The sequence below is a fragment of the Scleropages formosus genome, chromosome 6 (genome assembly GCF_900964775.1).
Source record: "Scleropages formosus chromosome 6, fSclFor1.1, whole genome shotgun sequence".
Lineage (NCBI taxonomy): Eukaryota > Metazoa > Chordata > Actinopteri > Osteoglossiformes > Osteoglossidae > Scleropages > Scleropages formosus.
The window spans coordinates 23,171,825-23,185,216 of NC_041811.1; the positions used below are offsets into that span (position 1 = coordinate 23,171,825).

At 39.9% G+C, this 13,392-nt stretch overlaps 2 protein-coding genes across 6 annotated transcripts in view; one reads left to right on the forward strand and one right to left on the reverse strand.

Moving 5' to 3' along the window:
• Positions 1-10,091, forward strand: part of setx (senataxin) — a 31,838-nt gene extending 21,747 nt beyond the window's left edge. For both annotated transcript variants that reach the window (XM_018752563.2, XM_018752571.2), the window contains exons 13-25: positions 456-608; positions 870-1,026; positions 1,110-1,211; positions 1,453-1,562; positions 2,081-2,152; positions 2,438-2,587; positions 2,988-3,095; positions 4,570-4,757; positions 4,958-5,050; positions 5,945-6,112; positions 6,945-7,040; positions 8,638-8,725; positions 8,827-10,091. In XM_018752563.2, coding sequence (XP_018608079.2) covers positions 456-608; positions 870-1,026; positions 1,110-1,211; positions 1,453-1,562; positions 2,081-2,152; positions 2,438-2,587; positions 2,988-3,095; positions 4,570-4,757; positions 4,958-5,050; positions 5,945-6,112; positions 6,945-7,040; positions 8,638-8,725; positions 8,827-9,552 — 2,211 coding nt within the window. In that variant the 3' untranslated portion in view covers positions 9,553-10,091. The remainder of the gene's footprint in view (positions 1-455; positions 609-869; positions 1,027-1,109; positions 1,212-1,452; positions 1,563-2,080; positions 2,153-2,437; positions 2,588-2,987; positions 3,096-4,569; positions 4,758-4,957; positions 5,051-5,944; positions 6,113-6,944; positions 7,041-8,637; positions 8,726-8,826) is intronic.
• A 27-nt stretch (positions 10,092-10,118) lies between these two features.
• ntng2b (netrin g2b) overlaps positions 10,119-13,392 on the reverse strand; it is a 58,586-nt gene continuing 55,312 nt past the window's right edge. For all 4 annotated transcript variants that reach the window (XM_029253030.1, XM_018752542.2, XM_018752550.2 and 1 more), the window contains one exon: positions 10,119-12,947. In XM_029253030.1, coding sequence (XP_029108863.1) covers positions 12,730-12,947 — 218 coding nt within the window. In that variant the 3' untranslated portion in view covers positions 10,119-12,729. The remainder of the gene's footprint in view (positions 12,948-13,392) is intronic.

Sequence of the window (13,392 nt, forward strand, 5' to 3'; positions counted from 1 at the left end):
CACCCTGTAGACATGTGTTAACCTAATTTGTTATAAAATACACACACACATTGACTGAAATCACTTGCCAGTCCGTTGCAAGGAACCCCAAGCAGGACTTGGACCCCAGACCCACCACAGAGCATGCACAGGCCAAGCCTGCTGTGCCTCTGTGCCCCCTGTTATAAAATACTTTCTAAATAAAACATTCTGAAAAATTGTACTTTCATTCTCCTGTTCATAAAAGTTTTGTGTTGGTTACAGGTTGTGGGGACTAAATTCTTTTAATGTAGTGGGATTATTACAAGTTTGTTTTATGTGGGCAAATGGTATATTTTCATTGGACATCTTTTTGATGAAAAAACTGCTGCTATCAAAAATAGTTCTTAGTATTTCAGAATATTTACTTGTGGAGAGACACATCTCTTGGTAATGCATGGTTATTTGTTTTTGTGCTCATCTTTTCATCCTTGCAGGACTACAACCCCGAGCAAATAAAGGCCATCAGTTGTGGGCTGTCTGTTGTGAGGGGGCATGACCGGACTCCGAAGATCTGCCTTATCCATGGTCCCCCAGGAACAGGCAAGAGCAGAACCATTGTAGGTCTGCTACAAAGACTCTTCTCAGAGGTAGTTCTTCCACGTGTATAGGATGTTGTGAAATCAATTTTCTCCTTTTGATGCCCAAAAAATTACCAAATAAATGTTTTAAATAGTTTATTTCTTCAACTGAAGTTAACCCTGTGAGTATTATGCACATTTCAGTATTCGGTGCTTATTCAGATGAAATTAACTGGAAGGATTAAGAATAAAGAGTTTGTTTTTCCTTGTAGAGAATGTTATGGATCCAGTAGTTGAAGCACTGCTGATCAATAAAATGTGTGTTGACAGGGTGTGGAAAACCTTCGTTCTACAAGCAGCTGCCATACCAGAGCACCTAAGCTCCGGGTCTTGTTGTGTACGCCATCTAATGCTGCCATAGACAGCCTAATGAAGAAGATCATTCTGGTGTTCAAGGACAGCTGCCGAGACCGTCAGAACCCACAGGGTATAAAATACTGGATAAATGAAGTACTCAATAAATGTTTGGCATCAACTTAATGTCGCGTAAAATTAACAACTTCCTTGTAGGTAACTGTGGGGACATTAATTTAGTACGGCTTGGGCTGGAGAAGACAATTTCAAAACATTTAAAGCCTTTCAGCCTTGACAACCAGACAAGATCCAGAACTCGTGAGTCCTTTTTTTTTTTTTTTTTAAATTTTTTTTTATTTTTATTTTAAATTTTAAAAAAAATAAAATCTATCCTCTGCCTATGAACACAATTAAAACAGGAAGTCTGTTCATAACTTGATTTGTTTGTAAATCTAACCACTATGTGGCAGTCAAGGTTTTTTCCTCAGGTTAAGTTCTGCTTTAAAAAAAGGTCAAGGTCTTTCTCATTGTAATATGCTAATGTCCTTTGTCGCTACAGGAAAAGCACAACATGGGCATGATGTAGATATCCAGCGCAAAGAGCAGCTTGATCAATGCATTGAGGTTCTCTCACAGAAGGTTGCAATGGTGGAAAAGGGCACTGAGATGGTACTACATCAGAATTCTAAGACTTAATTTTGGGGAATATTAAGCTAAAATTTAAGTTAAATTAACATTAAAGAGCAGTTAAACCCTAGGTCTATGATCAGAAGATGTAGATACTCACTGTAGGTAGATGTAGCTAGTATAGTGATAAAAGATGTAGACTTGTTACGTGAAGATTGCCAGTTCACAGTTCGACTCTAATATCCTTGAGCAATGTACTTGGCTTAAATTGCTGCCATAAAGTATTGTATTGAATAAGTATGTCAAAGGCTGTATGTTGCTTTGAATAAAAGCATCCTCTAATGAATTAGAGGGAGATGATGACTGCACTACAGATGAATTCCTTGTTTTAATTTGGTGTGCCATTCTGATATCTTGTTTTATTTATAAATGCTTCATACATACCATTCTGTGACCTTGGTGGTCTAGGTTTATCATGCGCATTTTTTTTTTTTTTTTGGCCATGGTTTTTTCATTTCTGTTTCTACTGATACTTACTCCTTCATGTGATTTTTGGATAGTTTCAGAAGCTGACAGATGAGAAATACAAACTGCTAAAAGAACGAGAGCAACTCGGTCGACGGCTGAGAGAGGTATGAAAGTTGGCTCGCCGAGTGTACTAATGCAAGCAGGACCTGTGATGTGGCATTTATTGTGGTTTAACAAGTCACATTTGTCTTCAGTTTCTGTGGTAAAGTGGGGCAGGAAGTTGTGCAACATCTCTTTAAGTGAAATTAATTTGCGTGAAAATATTAAGATGGTGTTTCCTTTCAGTAATAGAAGCTCATCAAATATCAATGTGTCTGCATTTTTACTTTAGCATCAGTATTCCCCATTAGGTTGCTTATACTGTAATAAATGATGGGGCTCTTCCTCAGACCCGCAGCAGAAGGCAGGAGACACAGGCAAAGGTGCTACAGGATGCCCACATCATCTGTTGCACCCTGAGCACCAGCGGGAGCGTGCTCCTAGAGTCTGCCTTCCGGCGCCTCGGCCACAAACCCTTCAGCTGCGTCATCGTAGATGAGGTAGACTTTTTTTAAGATGCAGAACTCCAGTGAGATTAACAGATCTGCAGTATAGTTTCTTAATATTCTAGATATAATTATCTAAGCTGTATGTCACTAAATGTATTTGGTAAACTGAATAATGTAAATTAGGATATTGCTGTAGCCATAAGTTACTGATGAAGGGGAAACTGCTGATAAGTGTTAGTCAGGTGTATATGTTTGTTTTAATGGAATCTGGTGATATTTTAGCATAAGATAGTGTCACTTTTGGGGACTCTGGAATGCTTAACTGAAAATAATGGTACTTTGAGAATATCTTGCTGCTGGCTGAAGCAGAGCCTGTAAATGGTAAAATTTAGGTAAGTAGTGAGTAAGCAGTGCAGAAGTAGTAATAAGTGTGTGATGTTTCTACCTGAAGGCGGGACAGGCTACAGAAACTGAGACACTCATCCCTCTTCTGTACCGCTGTCCTGCCCTGATTCTGGTGGGAGATCCAGAACAGCTGCCGCCTACTGTTGTGTCACAGGTAAATGCACTTTCATAGTAAAGTGGCTTCCTGTGCTCTTTTCTGTATGATTTTGAATGGGACTTAATCTTAAATGTAGTTTTTCAGGGATAAAGATACAGCACTCACTGTTGAGGTATGCAAAGAGATTAGGATCCATAGTTTACCTATTAGTGATATTAAAGAATGATATATCTTGTCTTTATATGTTAACATTCCTCTTGTCAGTACTGTATGTCATTCTTTCTGTGCTGGTGCGGTTCATTTTATTATTGTGTTTAATACTGTGATTGTGTTTTGTGGGTTGACGGATATTTTGGACTTTTTGACAGGTGTGTAAACTTTTTTCCGGCATCCAGGTGATAACCGAAAGAGCTTGTTATCAGACAACAAAGAAACCATGATATTGCCCTTTCACACTCCACTGGTGGGGAAAAAAGTGATCCACTCTTATGTCTACAAACCGTTTGTAGAGATGGATTAAAAAAAAAAAAAAAAAAAAAAAGAATTGCATATGAAATGCTGTTTTTTTTTTTTTTTTTTTTCTCTCCCTCCCTCGGCCTCAAATTTAATAGTATTTAGAAACCTTTTTTTACAGTCGCTTTCTCCACAGCAACATATAATGACTACTGTGTAGTATTTAGCTGACACCTTTGTCCAAGGTGATCTAGAGTGACTTGCCAGTTCACCGAGTGTAGTTATTAATGTGTGTTGGACATTTGTGTTTTTTTTTTTTTTTTTCTTAAAGCAATTTAAAGTCCAAAAAGTTCCATAGCAATACAGACACCCCCTGACTTATGCAAATAGACCGTTATGCAACCCTTTACATAAATCAAAAGTTATATATGTCAGATTCCCCACCACCACCATTCAACAGAGACTAGCCTACCATAGCCTAGGCATTTGCTGCAAGTGCAGGTATAAAAAAAAAATTACATGGTATAATTCTCTAGTAATAATGTCAGACATATTAAATACAGTAATATTATTTTCAATTTCATCTCCAAATCGATTATGCTTGAGATGGTTTTCGTTTTTCTTCAAGTGCACATTTACCACCAGGCATTGTGAATAATGAAATGGATAAAAAAAAAAAATGCGAAAAAAACGGTACACTGAGAGGATATGCGTTCATGGCTGAAAACGCGGGAAGATGTAGCTTCCTGCCTTGTCTGCTATGCCGACTTGTGCTTAATGTATTTCAGATGTTTTGCATGAGCGTTATCTGTAAATAATGTGTATGCTGGGAATTTTATACGTAAATACTGATTTACGCAAGTCAAATTTGCATAATGTAGAAGGGTGTCTGTATATTGTTCTAAATTAGGGGTCTACTCTCCATGTCTTCATAAAGGCACAAAATGCTGCGGATCAAAAGTAGCACTGATGTTTTTGTGCTGCAGAAATTTTACCATTTAAAACATAAATTTATGAAATTATTGTGAAGCAAGATCCTGGAACCATGAAAATGACTTCCTTTGACTTTTGTGCCCAGACAGCAAAGGAGAAGAGATATGACCAGTCTCTGATGGCTCGTCTGCGGAAGTGCCTCCATGGCATGGGGAAAGGGAACCCCCAGATGAACAACCCCGTCATATTCCTTAACCGCCAGTACCGCATGCACCCAGACATCTGCGAGTTCCCCTCCAAGTATATCTACAACAGAGAGCTCATGACTGATGAGTATGGAAGCACACACTTGAATAACAATGGCTAGAATTCAGAGTAAAGCTAGACAATAGATCAAAATAGTGCAGCAAAGTTTTAGCTAATGTGTCTGGAAAGTACAAGCTCAGTGGCTCCAGTCAGTTTTTATAAATGTTCTTGTTAAGCATATGTCAGGGAAACTTACAGGAGATGTATATTGTGGTGATGTTTTACAGTGAAACGGCACAGAAGAGGTGCGCCGTTAACTGGCCCTTCCAGCCCTACAGACTCTTTGACGTAACAGATGGTCGTGAGGTCAAGGATGGCGAGTAAGTTCCTTTTTAGGGGTCACCATTATAAACTTCTTTCTTACCTGTTGGGTCACAGATCCTCTTATGGAGCAAGACTCTTGTTTTCAATAATGAGGAAAAGACTAGCATATCCAGTACATGATTCTACTTAAGACCATAGTACTAATGTTGTGTAAGTAATGGAAATGTTCTGATATTAGAGTTGGCCAACTCTTGTAAACTCAGTAACGTCCAGTTTTTCATTACAGACTTGTTCCAGCATAACTAGAATGTACTGAATTGAGTTCTTCAGACTGAATGTTAAAGGCCGAGTGGCAGGATGGTTGATTCTGTAGTTTTCCAGATAAAAGCAATTCCCATGTGAGGACTTAGAAATGTTAAGCTTCTTTTGGCAAAACAGTACAGAAAATAAAATGACCCCCCTCAATAAAAACCCATTCAAATGGTCTATTAAACATTATTTTGAAGTTGGTTGTAGATGAGTATCCAGCAAGGTGACCATTGGGGTGCTCCACATACTGTATATATCCCCACCCAACCATCTGTAGCCCTACAAACAGTTGTGGAACTGCATTGAGCAAAGAAACTGTGTTCCATTGATGAGCTTGACACTGCGCTACCATCTTGTCTATTCCACTAGACCTCCTTCCACCTCATTAACATCTCCTAGAATCATGGTTTCCTGTGAAATTCAGTTGGTGTGTCTGTTGAAATGATCATGAGAGAACACAGATGGATTTTGTGTTTCACTTTGTGAGGCCTACAATGCTTTTTTTTATTGGTGATTAGTCAAAGAAGAGTCTTAACAGGAATAAAAGCTGATTGATGGTAGGTGTGTTTTGGTAATCTGTACATATTTGAAATGTCACTTATCACTCAGGGATGTAACATGGCGACACCTTTTTACTCCAGCTCATTCTACAACCAAAAGGAGGTGAGGCTGGTGAGGTTCCTCCTCAAGCTGATTGCAGAGAAGCAGGTGGGCAAGGTGGGGGTCATCACGCCGTACAATGCACAGAAGCACAGGATTCTGGACTCCATCAGCGCCGAGTGGGGCAGAGAGGAAAACCGGAACTTTCAGTAAGACCAGTTCTTTGTTGAATGACTGTGTTCTTTCCAGTATAAAAATTAACATTTGATCTGCATGACAATTCAGTAGAATTTTTACAATACCCGGATACCCTTTTGGAACTTAGTGCTATGTGATATCAGTGAAATATAACTTTTTACTGTTGTTTTATGAATGTAGCCGTATTTGCAGCGTCTTGGTGTACCATTTCTGTGACCCAATGGTGTTTATAAAATTAAAAAAAAAAAAAAAAAAAAAAAATTAGCACTTGGTCTTGTTTAGTGTGGTAGGGGGAAAAAAAGACTCGGTGCGGTAAGACACTCACATTGCAGAAAACTTCATTTATTCACGTGCACACTGGTGAGCTTCCTAGAGAGTGTCACACCAGATCAGCCAGGCAAGCAGATATTTATATGCGCTCTAGGGCGGATCTTCGCAAGCATAGGTAGGATACATGTTATTGTTTCAACATTCCAGGTGTGTCACTGTGCCCCTCAATCTCTCATCCTCTCGTAAATGCACCTCCAACCGTCTCCGGTTTATCTCCTTTCTTACACGAAACAGTCGCACACATCCTCTGGGCTTTGCGTAAGTCACGTTCCTCTGATATCTCATAGGAACAAGCTGACACAGGAGGAGGCAAACTGTCACCAAACTATAGCCTGGAATGGCGCTTTCTCGCGTAGGCTGTTCAGCAGTTAAACATTCTTAAACGTTCGATTACAGAAGCATGAAGGCATAGCAGAGCTTTTAAAAATCAAATTTTCATTCCGCATTAGGAACAAACAAGGAAAAGTAGTTTTGTAAGTTAAATGTTTGGTCTGCTACTTGTGTGTTTTTTAGGGTGGAAGTCGACACAGTGGATGGGTTCCAGGGCAGAGAAATGGACTGTGTAATTGTGTCCTGTGTGAGAGCAAGTAGTGAGTTAGGCTCAATTGGGTAAGTGTTTTTATTCTTTCACGTGCACTTACACGTTTTGCCCACTAGATGGAAACAAACAACTTTTTAATCCATTTTAAAGAGAAAACAATCCTGGTTGGTTTTGATTCTTATGTCTCTGGGTGCTCGTAGTGTTCACATCTGGCATCGGTTTCCGCTCACACAGAACAGCTCAAACTTTATAGTTTAAAAATTGGAAATAGAAAATTGAATTAAAATCACACGGTGAATAAAGATTTTATTTTAGTTGAATCACATTCCTTGTAAGGAAAGGAAGGCACTGGATTATTAAAATTATTTAACAAATTAAACCTGGCATTAGGAGAAATTTTCTGGATGCTACTTCATTATTTAGTACCATACTTTCAGTACTGTTACCATACTGTTAACAAAAAATTTTTGTTGACGTCAGTAGCTACTAGACATAACGTACTTGTACTGCTTTATGTTGTCTTTAGTACTTTCCTCTATACTCAAATTTTGCCTCATATTGCAGAGGGATAGTAGTCCTGTGCCATGCTTGTCTTAGTCATTACAAATGATTGTGCATAAAAAAGCCTCAGTCTCTGGCAACAAGCTTTGTTCCTCAGCAGAGATACCTGAAATGTTCTGCTCCTTTGCAAACGTACATTTTAATGTGACCTTTCTATAAATCAAAACAAATTAGAAATGGGAGAATAAATACTTCAATGCACTGCATCTGACTTCATCAGACCAGGCTACAATTGGATGTTAGGTGTGGACAAGGACCTGGATGAAATTAGTTTTTTGTCACCAATATTAAAATATTGGTATACCTCCAAGTAGCTAAGATTTTAAAATACTGGTACACCTCCAGTTCTGAAGATGAATAAATAGTTCCTCATTTTAAGCCTTCCTGATAATTACATTTTATTACACTCGTTCATTATTCATCAGTAACTGAATATTTCTCTTGATCCGCATCGTTAGAAATTGTGCAGAGAGTTGAAACGTAATACTGGGTTTGAGTACAGTGCTCTGCTCCTGCATTAATTGCAAAGGAAGAATGCAATGTTTTTTGCCGGATTGAATGTTTCATAAGATTAGAGATGTGAACTTAGAAAACTTTTGTATCCTTACACTGAACTTAACCATTGATGTAGTAAAACCTACCCTGCTTTATCAGTTCAGAATAAGTGCCACGTTCCAACCACACCTCCTGCTGCCTCTTCCATTTTTTAATTATTGCAAGCTTGTCTTGTGCAGTTGTATTGCTTGAACATTTTTTAGCAGGATAGTGTGGTGCCATTTTGGATTATGTTAAATATATTTTTCTGCTCATATTATGTTGTGCATTTGTATTTCATAGTCTTAATCCTGAAATACTTCACAGATGGTGTTCCAGGCAAGCTTTGTAGGAGACTGTTATTGGATGCCCTGACAAACCTACAAAAAATAGTTGGCACCCTGAAAAGACCGTTTGTCATGTTTGTGACTTAATAATGTTCAATAAAGTGAAATGAGGGAGGGGGGGAAAAAAAAAAAACACCATTTGAACTGTCACAGCACAACATGCTAAAATTATGCACATAAACTGATTTCCCCCCCCCCCCTCTCCTCTCCCCCCCCATTACAGGTTTCTTGGGAATCGTCAGAGATTGAATGTGACAATAACAAGAGCAAAATCCAGCCTGTTCATACTGGGCCACCTACGGACGCTTAAGGTACTCGCTGTTGCTTTGGTCTGTGCTAGTACAAGTACAGAATTGTAAATGAAGGCAGTGTAAACCATGCCGGTAATGTGCATCTGCTCCTGTGCTTCCAGGAACAGAAAGACTGGGGTGCTTTGATTGACGATGCCTGCAAGAGGGGCACCATCATAAAGACTAGTGAGAATTACTTCAGGAAACATGCAATGCAGATCTTCAAGCCGGAAGGTCTAAGAGGTTTATCCTCAAAGGTGCCGAGCTTGCCCTTTAGAGTCGGCAGCGCAGAGGGTGGCCCTTTCCGCCAACGTGCTGAAAGCATGTGTGCTGCCACCACCTTCGCTGGCCGTGCTGAGGATCGGCCTGCTCCCATCCATAGCCACCGAATGTCAGACCCTCTGCCCCTGTGTGATGTCAAGAAGGCATCGGCCCCTGCTCAGCCCCCTGTGAGGCCTACTGCAGCTGAGCGACCCCGGGACCCTCGTCTGTCTGTGTGGACTGAAACATCAACTGTCTGGCCACCCCATACCAGGTCAGAGGGTCATGACGATGCTGTGTCCCCTCAGGATCCTGCTCCACTCCCCCAGGACCCTTCCCCAGCACCTGTAGTGCAGTGCAGGAAAGAACCATCCCACTTCTCTGGATATTCATCTAGCAGGGAGAGACACCAGCAACCCCAGCAGAGGTCATATGAGTGGGGTTACAGGGATCCACGTCAGAGTGGACCAGACAGGCAGACCTCATCCGGCTCATCCTACCCCTCCCAGTATCCCTATTCCCAAATGATAAAGCGATCTTCCGATAGCCAATATACTGCAGCCCCCTCCGCCAAGAGGCAGAAGTGACTTTTTAAATTTAAAAAAAAAAAAAATGTTTTCTCCTTCAGTGATTTGTCTTCCAGTTGGCCAGAATTTGAGGTAGTCATCTTCCGTGCGTGGGTTGCAGTGACTGCTTGGACTCTTTGAGTTGTACATATATGCAACAGAAATACTTTTGCACGACTGCAAAACCTCCGTTCTCCAAAAAGCATTTCTGTCCGTTTCTTAGTTTTTGGCATCCTTTGGTGGGACCTGTACCTTGACATCGCACAGCCTAGAAACATTTTCCTTTGCAAGAAATGCCCCACATTAACTTGTAGCCAAACACCAACAGATGGCAGTTAATGAAAAATTTAAGAGATTTGGTATTACATTAAAATGAGTATTTCATATCTGAAGAACTGCTTTAATACATATTAGGCATAAATACTGATTTAACAAATATGACATTTATTGACCTTAAATTTATGCCTCCGTAGCTAAAGTTCCCTTTAATTATTGGATTTTTTTTGATTGTGACTCGGCCCTTTACGACCTGGTTTAAGTGTATTTTCATGTGTCTTTTTTTTTTTTTTTGATTGTATTGTACATTTTGATCCTGTTTTGTGTGGTGCAGTTTTTTCGCACTTCCTGGTTGGCAACCATTTCAGTGTAAAGCTAGCCTTCTCAGTCTCAAAAAAGCTAGCCTAAACAAGAGGTCCTCCCAAGAATTTTAAATGAAGATTTTTAGTTCTGTTGCATGTGCTGTTCCCATTTCTGAAAAAGGGTAGGGGGTATCCAATAAATGTTTGAGGAGCCCTTTCAAATGGGGTACAGCCCTCTACCTTTCTGCTTGCCCATGTGAGACTATTTACTGTTCTCTTAGGGAGGGTGCATGTGGGTTAGGAAGGGAAGGCAAGACTAGGTTTGTTTTGTTTAATCTGTCAAAAGCTGTGGTTTCCGTGTATTGCAGCAGGCAGTTCCGTACAATCATGCATTCAGCCCCACCATCCCCACTTAAGATGTGCGATTACAAGCACATGGGCCAACAATCCAAAGCAGCACAGCAAAGAATCACAAAAACTAGCCAACACTACTATTGACCTCTGTCATGTGACACAAATGGAACGTACACAGGGTGGAGAGTTGGTTGGACTGCTGTGCTGTGCTTCTTTTTTTCCCCTCAGTCGGGTATCTGCGTAACATTAACAGAATGGAAGAATCCACATGGTCTGCTGGCCCTATTGGAGAAGCGTACCTGTTCTTGTGGTTTAAAATGTAAACATGACTTTTATTTCAACTTCAGGCCACAACTATGTGCTTACAAATTTAGAGTTCACCACCCCTCATTTAAACTATTAAAGTCTGTTGATGTTTAAGCTAATGTCTCTAAATTCTATTTAGATGCAGTTATAATTTTAGAAGAAATGCAAGCACTGATGCATTTGCCATTGTGGTATAAAATCAAGTCCTCCATGTAACCACATAAGGGCTGGCTTATGGGTTTATGGTGTTCATTTTTACCACATTTACAAAAGTTTGCTGTTTTTTTTAGCAGCTGGTTAAAACTAAAAATGGCAACTAGATTTTTCCTTTTTGTACATCAGTACTTTGATCTAAAATTTTGGTAGTGTATAGACCAAAGCAAGAGGTCAACAGTCAAATGTTATGTGAAAGGATCTTGCCAGGGACACTGTGCCTGAGTGATCAGTCTGCTATTACTGCCCTTATTTGATTGCATAGTAGTGCAGGGATCCTGTCTAGGTGTGTATTCACTCTAGGCTGCCGAGACTTTGACTTTTGATTTGTACATTTTGTCATCTTATCCCATCGCCGCTGAAACCTGTGTCTCTCATGCAACTTCAGGAAGGAACATTCCCTTCTTGACTGGATCTGGAATTGAGAGACTGCTTGGTGTCAAAAGGGCTAATAGGCAAAATTTACTGCTTCATAAGCATGAAGTACCTGTGTAATAGTGGATTACTAATTTTTCTTACTTTTTTCATGTGTGGAGATCTTGTATATACTGTATTTCATGTAAATATGAAGTTGTTGCAAACATCTTGTGTAAATGACTGACAGATCATTCTCAAAGGCTTGGTGTTTTAATAACCAATTTAAATTTGTTCAGCTGAAGGTGGTTGACTTCCCCACTGTTTTGAGAAACAAGTCATAAAATCATGCAGATAACATGATGATGATGATTTCTCTCCTCGAGCGCAGAGGTATTGGTTCTGTTTCCAGTTAGTCAATTATAGCTGTACTGTCTGCCAGTACAATACAAATTTAATTTTAAACCAAGAAGTCTGGTTTTCATTGTTGTTTGGAATTTAAATAGTGTACAGTATGACACCTTATGAGATACTGTACACTGTTTACTTTTGATAATGAAGAAAATTTTCAGTAATGTCCTTCATTGGCTGTGACTCAGGAAAGAATATCATATTTGTACTTTTGCACAGTAATAAGACTGTTTCAGTATTTCTTAAACTTTATTTTTCATTATGTTAACCTGGAAGAAAAATAATTTCTACAAAAAATATTCAAACAATGTAAGTATATAATAAACAAAACATTAGATTTTGCTTATAGGTTTTCATTTGGATAAGTCATACTGTGTTTTACTTCCTGAATACCATGTGATAGTTCAACCACTTAAACTGTGGAGGGGGAAAAAAAAACATTCCTATTCCTAGAGAGAACAGTGGCTAAAATTTAATTTTATTTTTTATTTCTCCTTTCGCTTCAGTCAGCGCTCAGACAATGAATGGCAGGAGACGAATCTGCAGCAAAGAAAAGAAAATGAAAGTCTGGCCTCAGATGAAAGATTACACCTGACTTAAGTTATAACCAGGCTTCAGCAGCAATTGCAACCCATCTTGGTTCAGAAAACATGAGTGCAGTATTAAGGTGGGGATAAACTTGGAACTACATCAAGGAAAAAGTCTTTAAATAATTCAATGTGTACCTCTCTTTATAGGCTCTTCTTATATAGTGTTTTTGGTACGAAATTCCCCCAGTAGTGGTGTTTTGGGAGACGCGATGCAGGTCAGTGAAATTCCTCTGGCCTTCTCCTCCGACATCCCTTCCTGTCTGTCACACACCATAGCTACACCCTCCTGCCTGTCCCCAAATAAAACTGTGAAGCCGGGGTGGGCAGAGTCTTGTACGTAGCAGCTCTGTTCCCCTGGGAGTGGCCCAAGCCTGCCCCACCCTGGTGTCTGCTCAGTAAGCAGTCAATGTCGCCAGCTGATGGGCCAAGAGGCAGAGCAGCAGGGTTGTGGCGGCTAGGCGGGAGGTGCAGGCGTCGTCGCAGTCCTCTCCCTCGCAACGCGGCTGCTGGCATAGGACGCCCTTGAAGTCCGGCGGGCACAAGCACTTTTGGTTCTCGTAGCAGGTGCCGCCATTCTGGCAGAGCAGCAGCTCCTCATCACACACATTTGCTAAAGAAGAGAATGGGCAGAGCAAAAAGGTGGGCTCATCATTGAAACACAGGTCAAGGCATCCAACCTCTACTAGTCCATTTCAGTGGACTTTTTGTATTAAATTTTTCAGGAAAATATTATTCCTATTATATAATTAATATTAATAACCAGAAGGATTATGGCCAATTCTGTGCTATTGGAATCCGATCAATAAAAGATCACGTGTTTAGAATTATGTTGCACACTTTTTTGAAACATGTTCCTTACACCTTGCTGCATTTCTCTTCTAGGTCATAGTTGTTAGTTGTGACTATGCTGCGAAATGATTTTCTCAATTTTGATAAAATTATTGGTGAATTTTAACTCATGGGACAAAATAAACAATTTCCAATGTGGCTGCCTAAGTGGGTGTCCTAAAGATCTAAAGTGCGAATAATGAATTCTGCACCCCCCCCGGCATGTA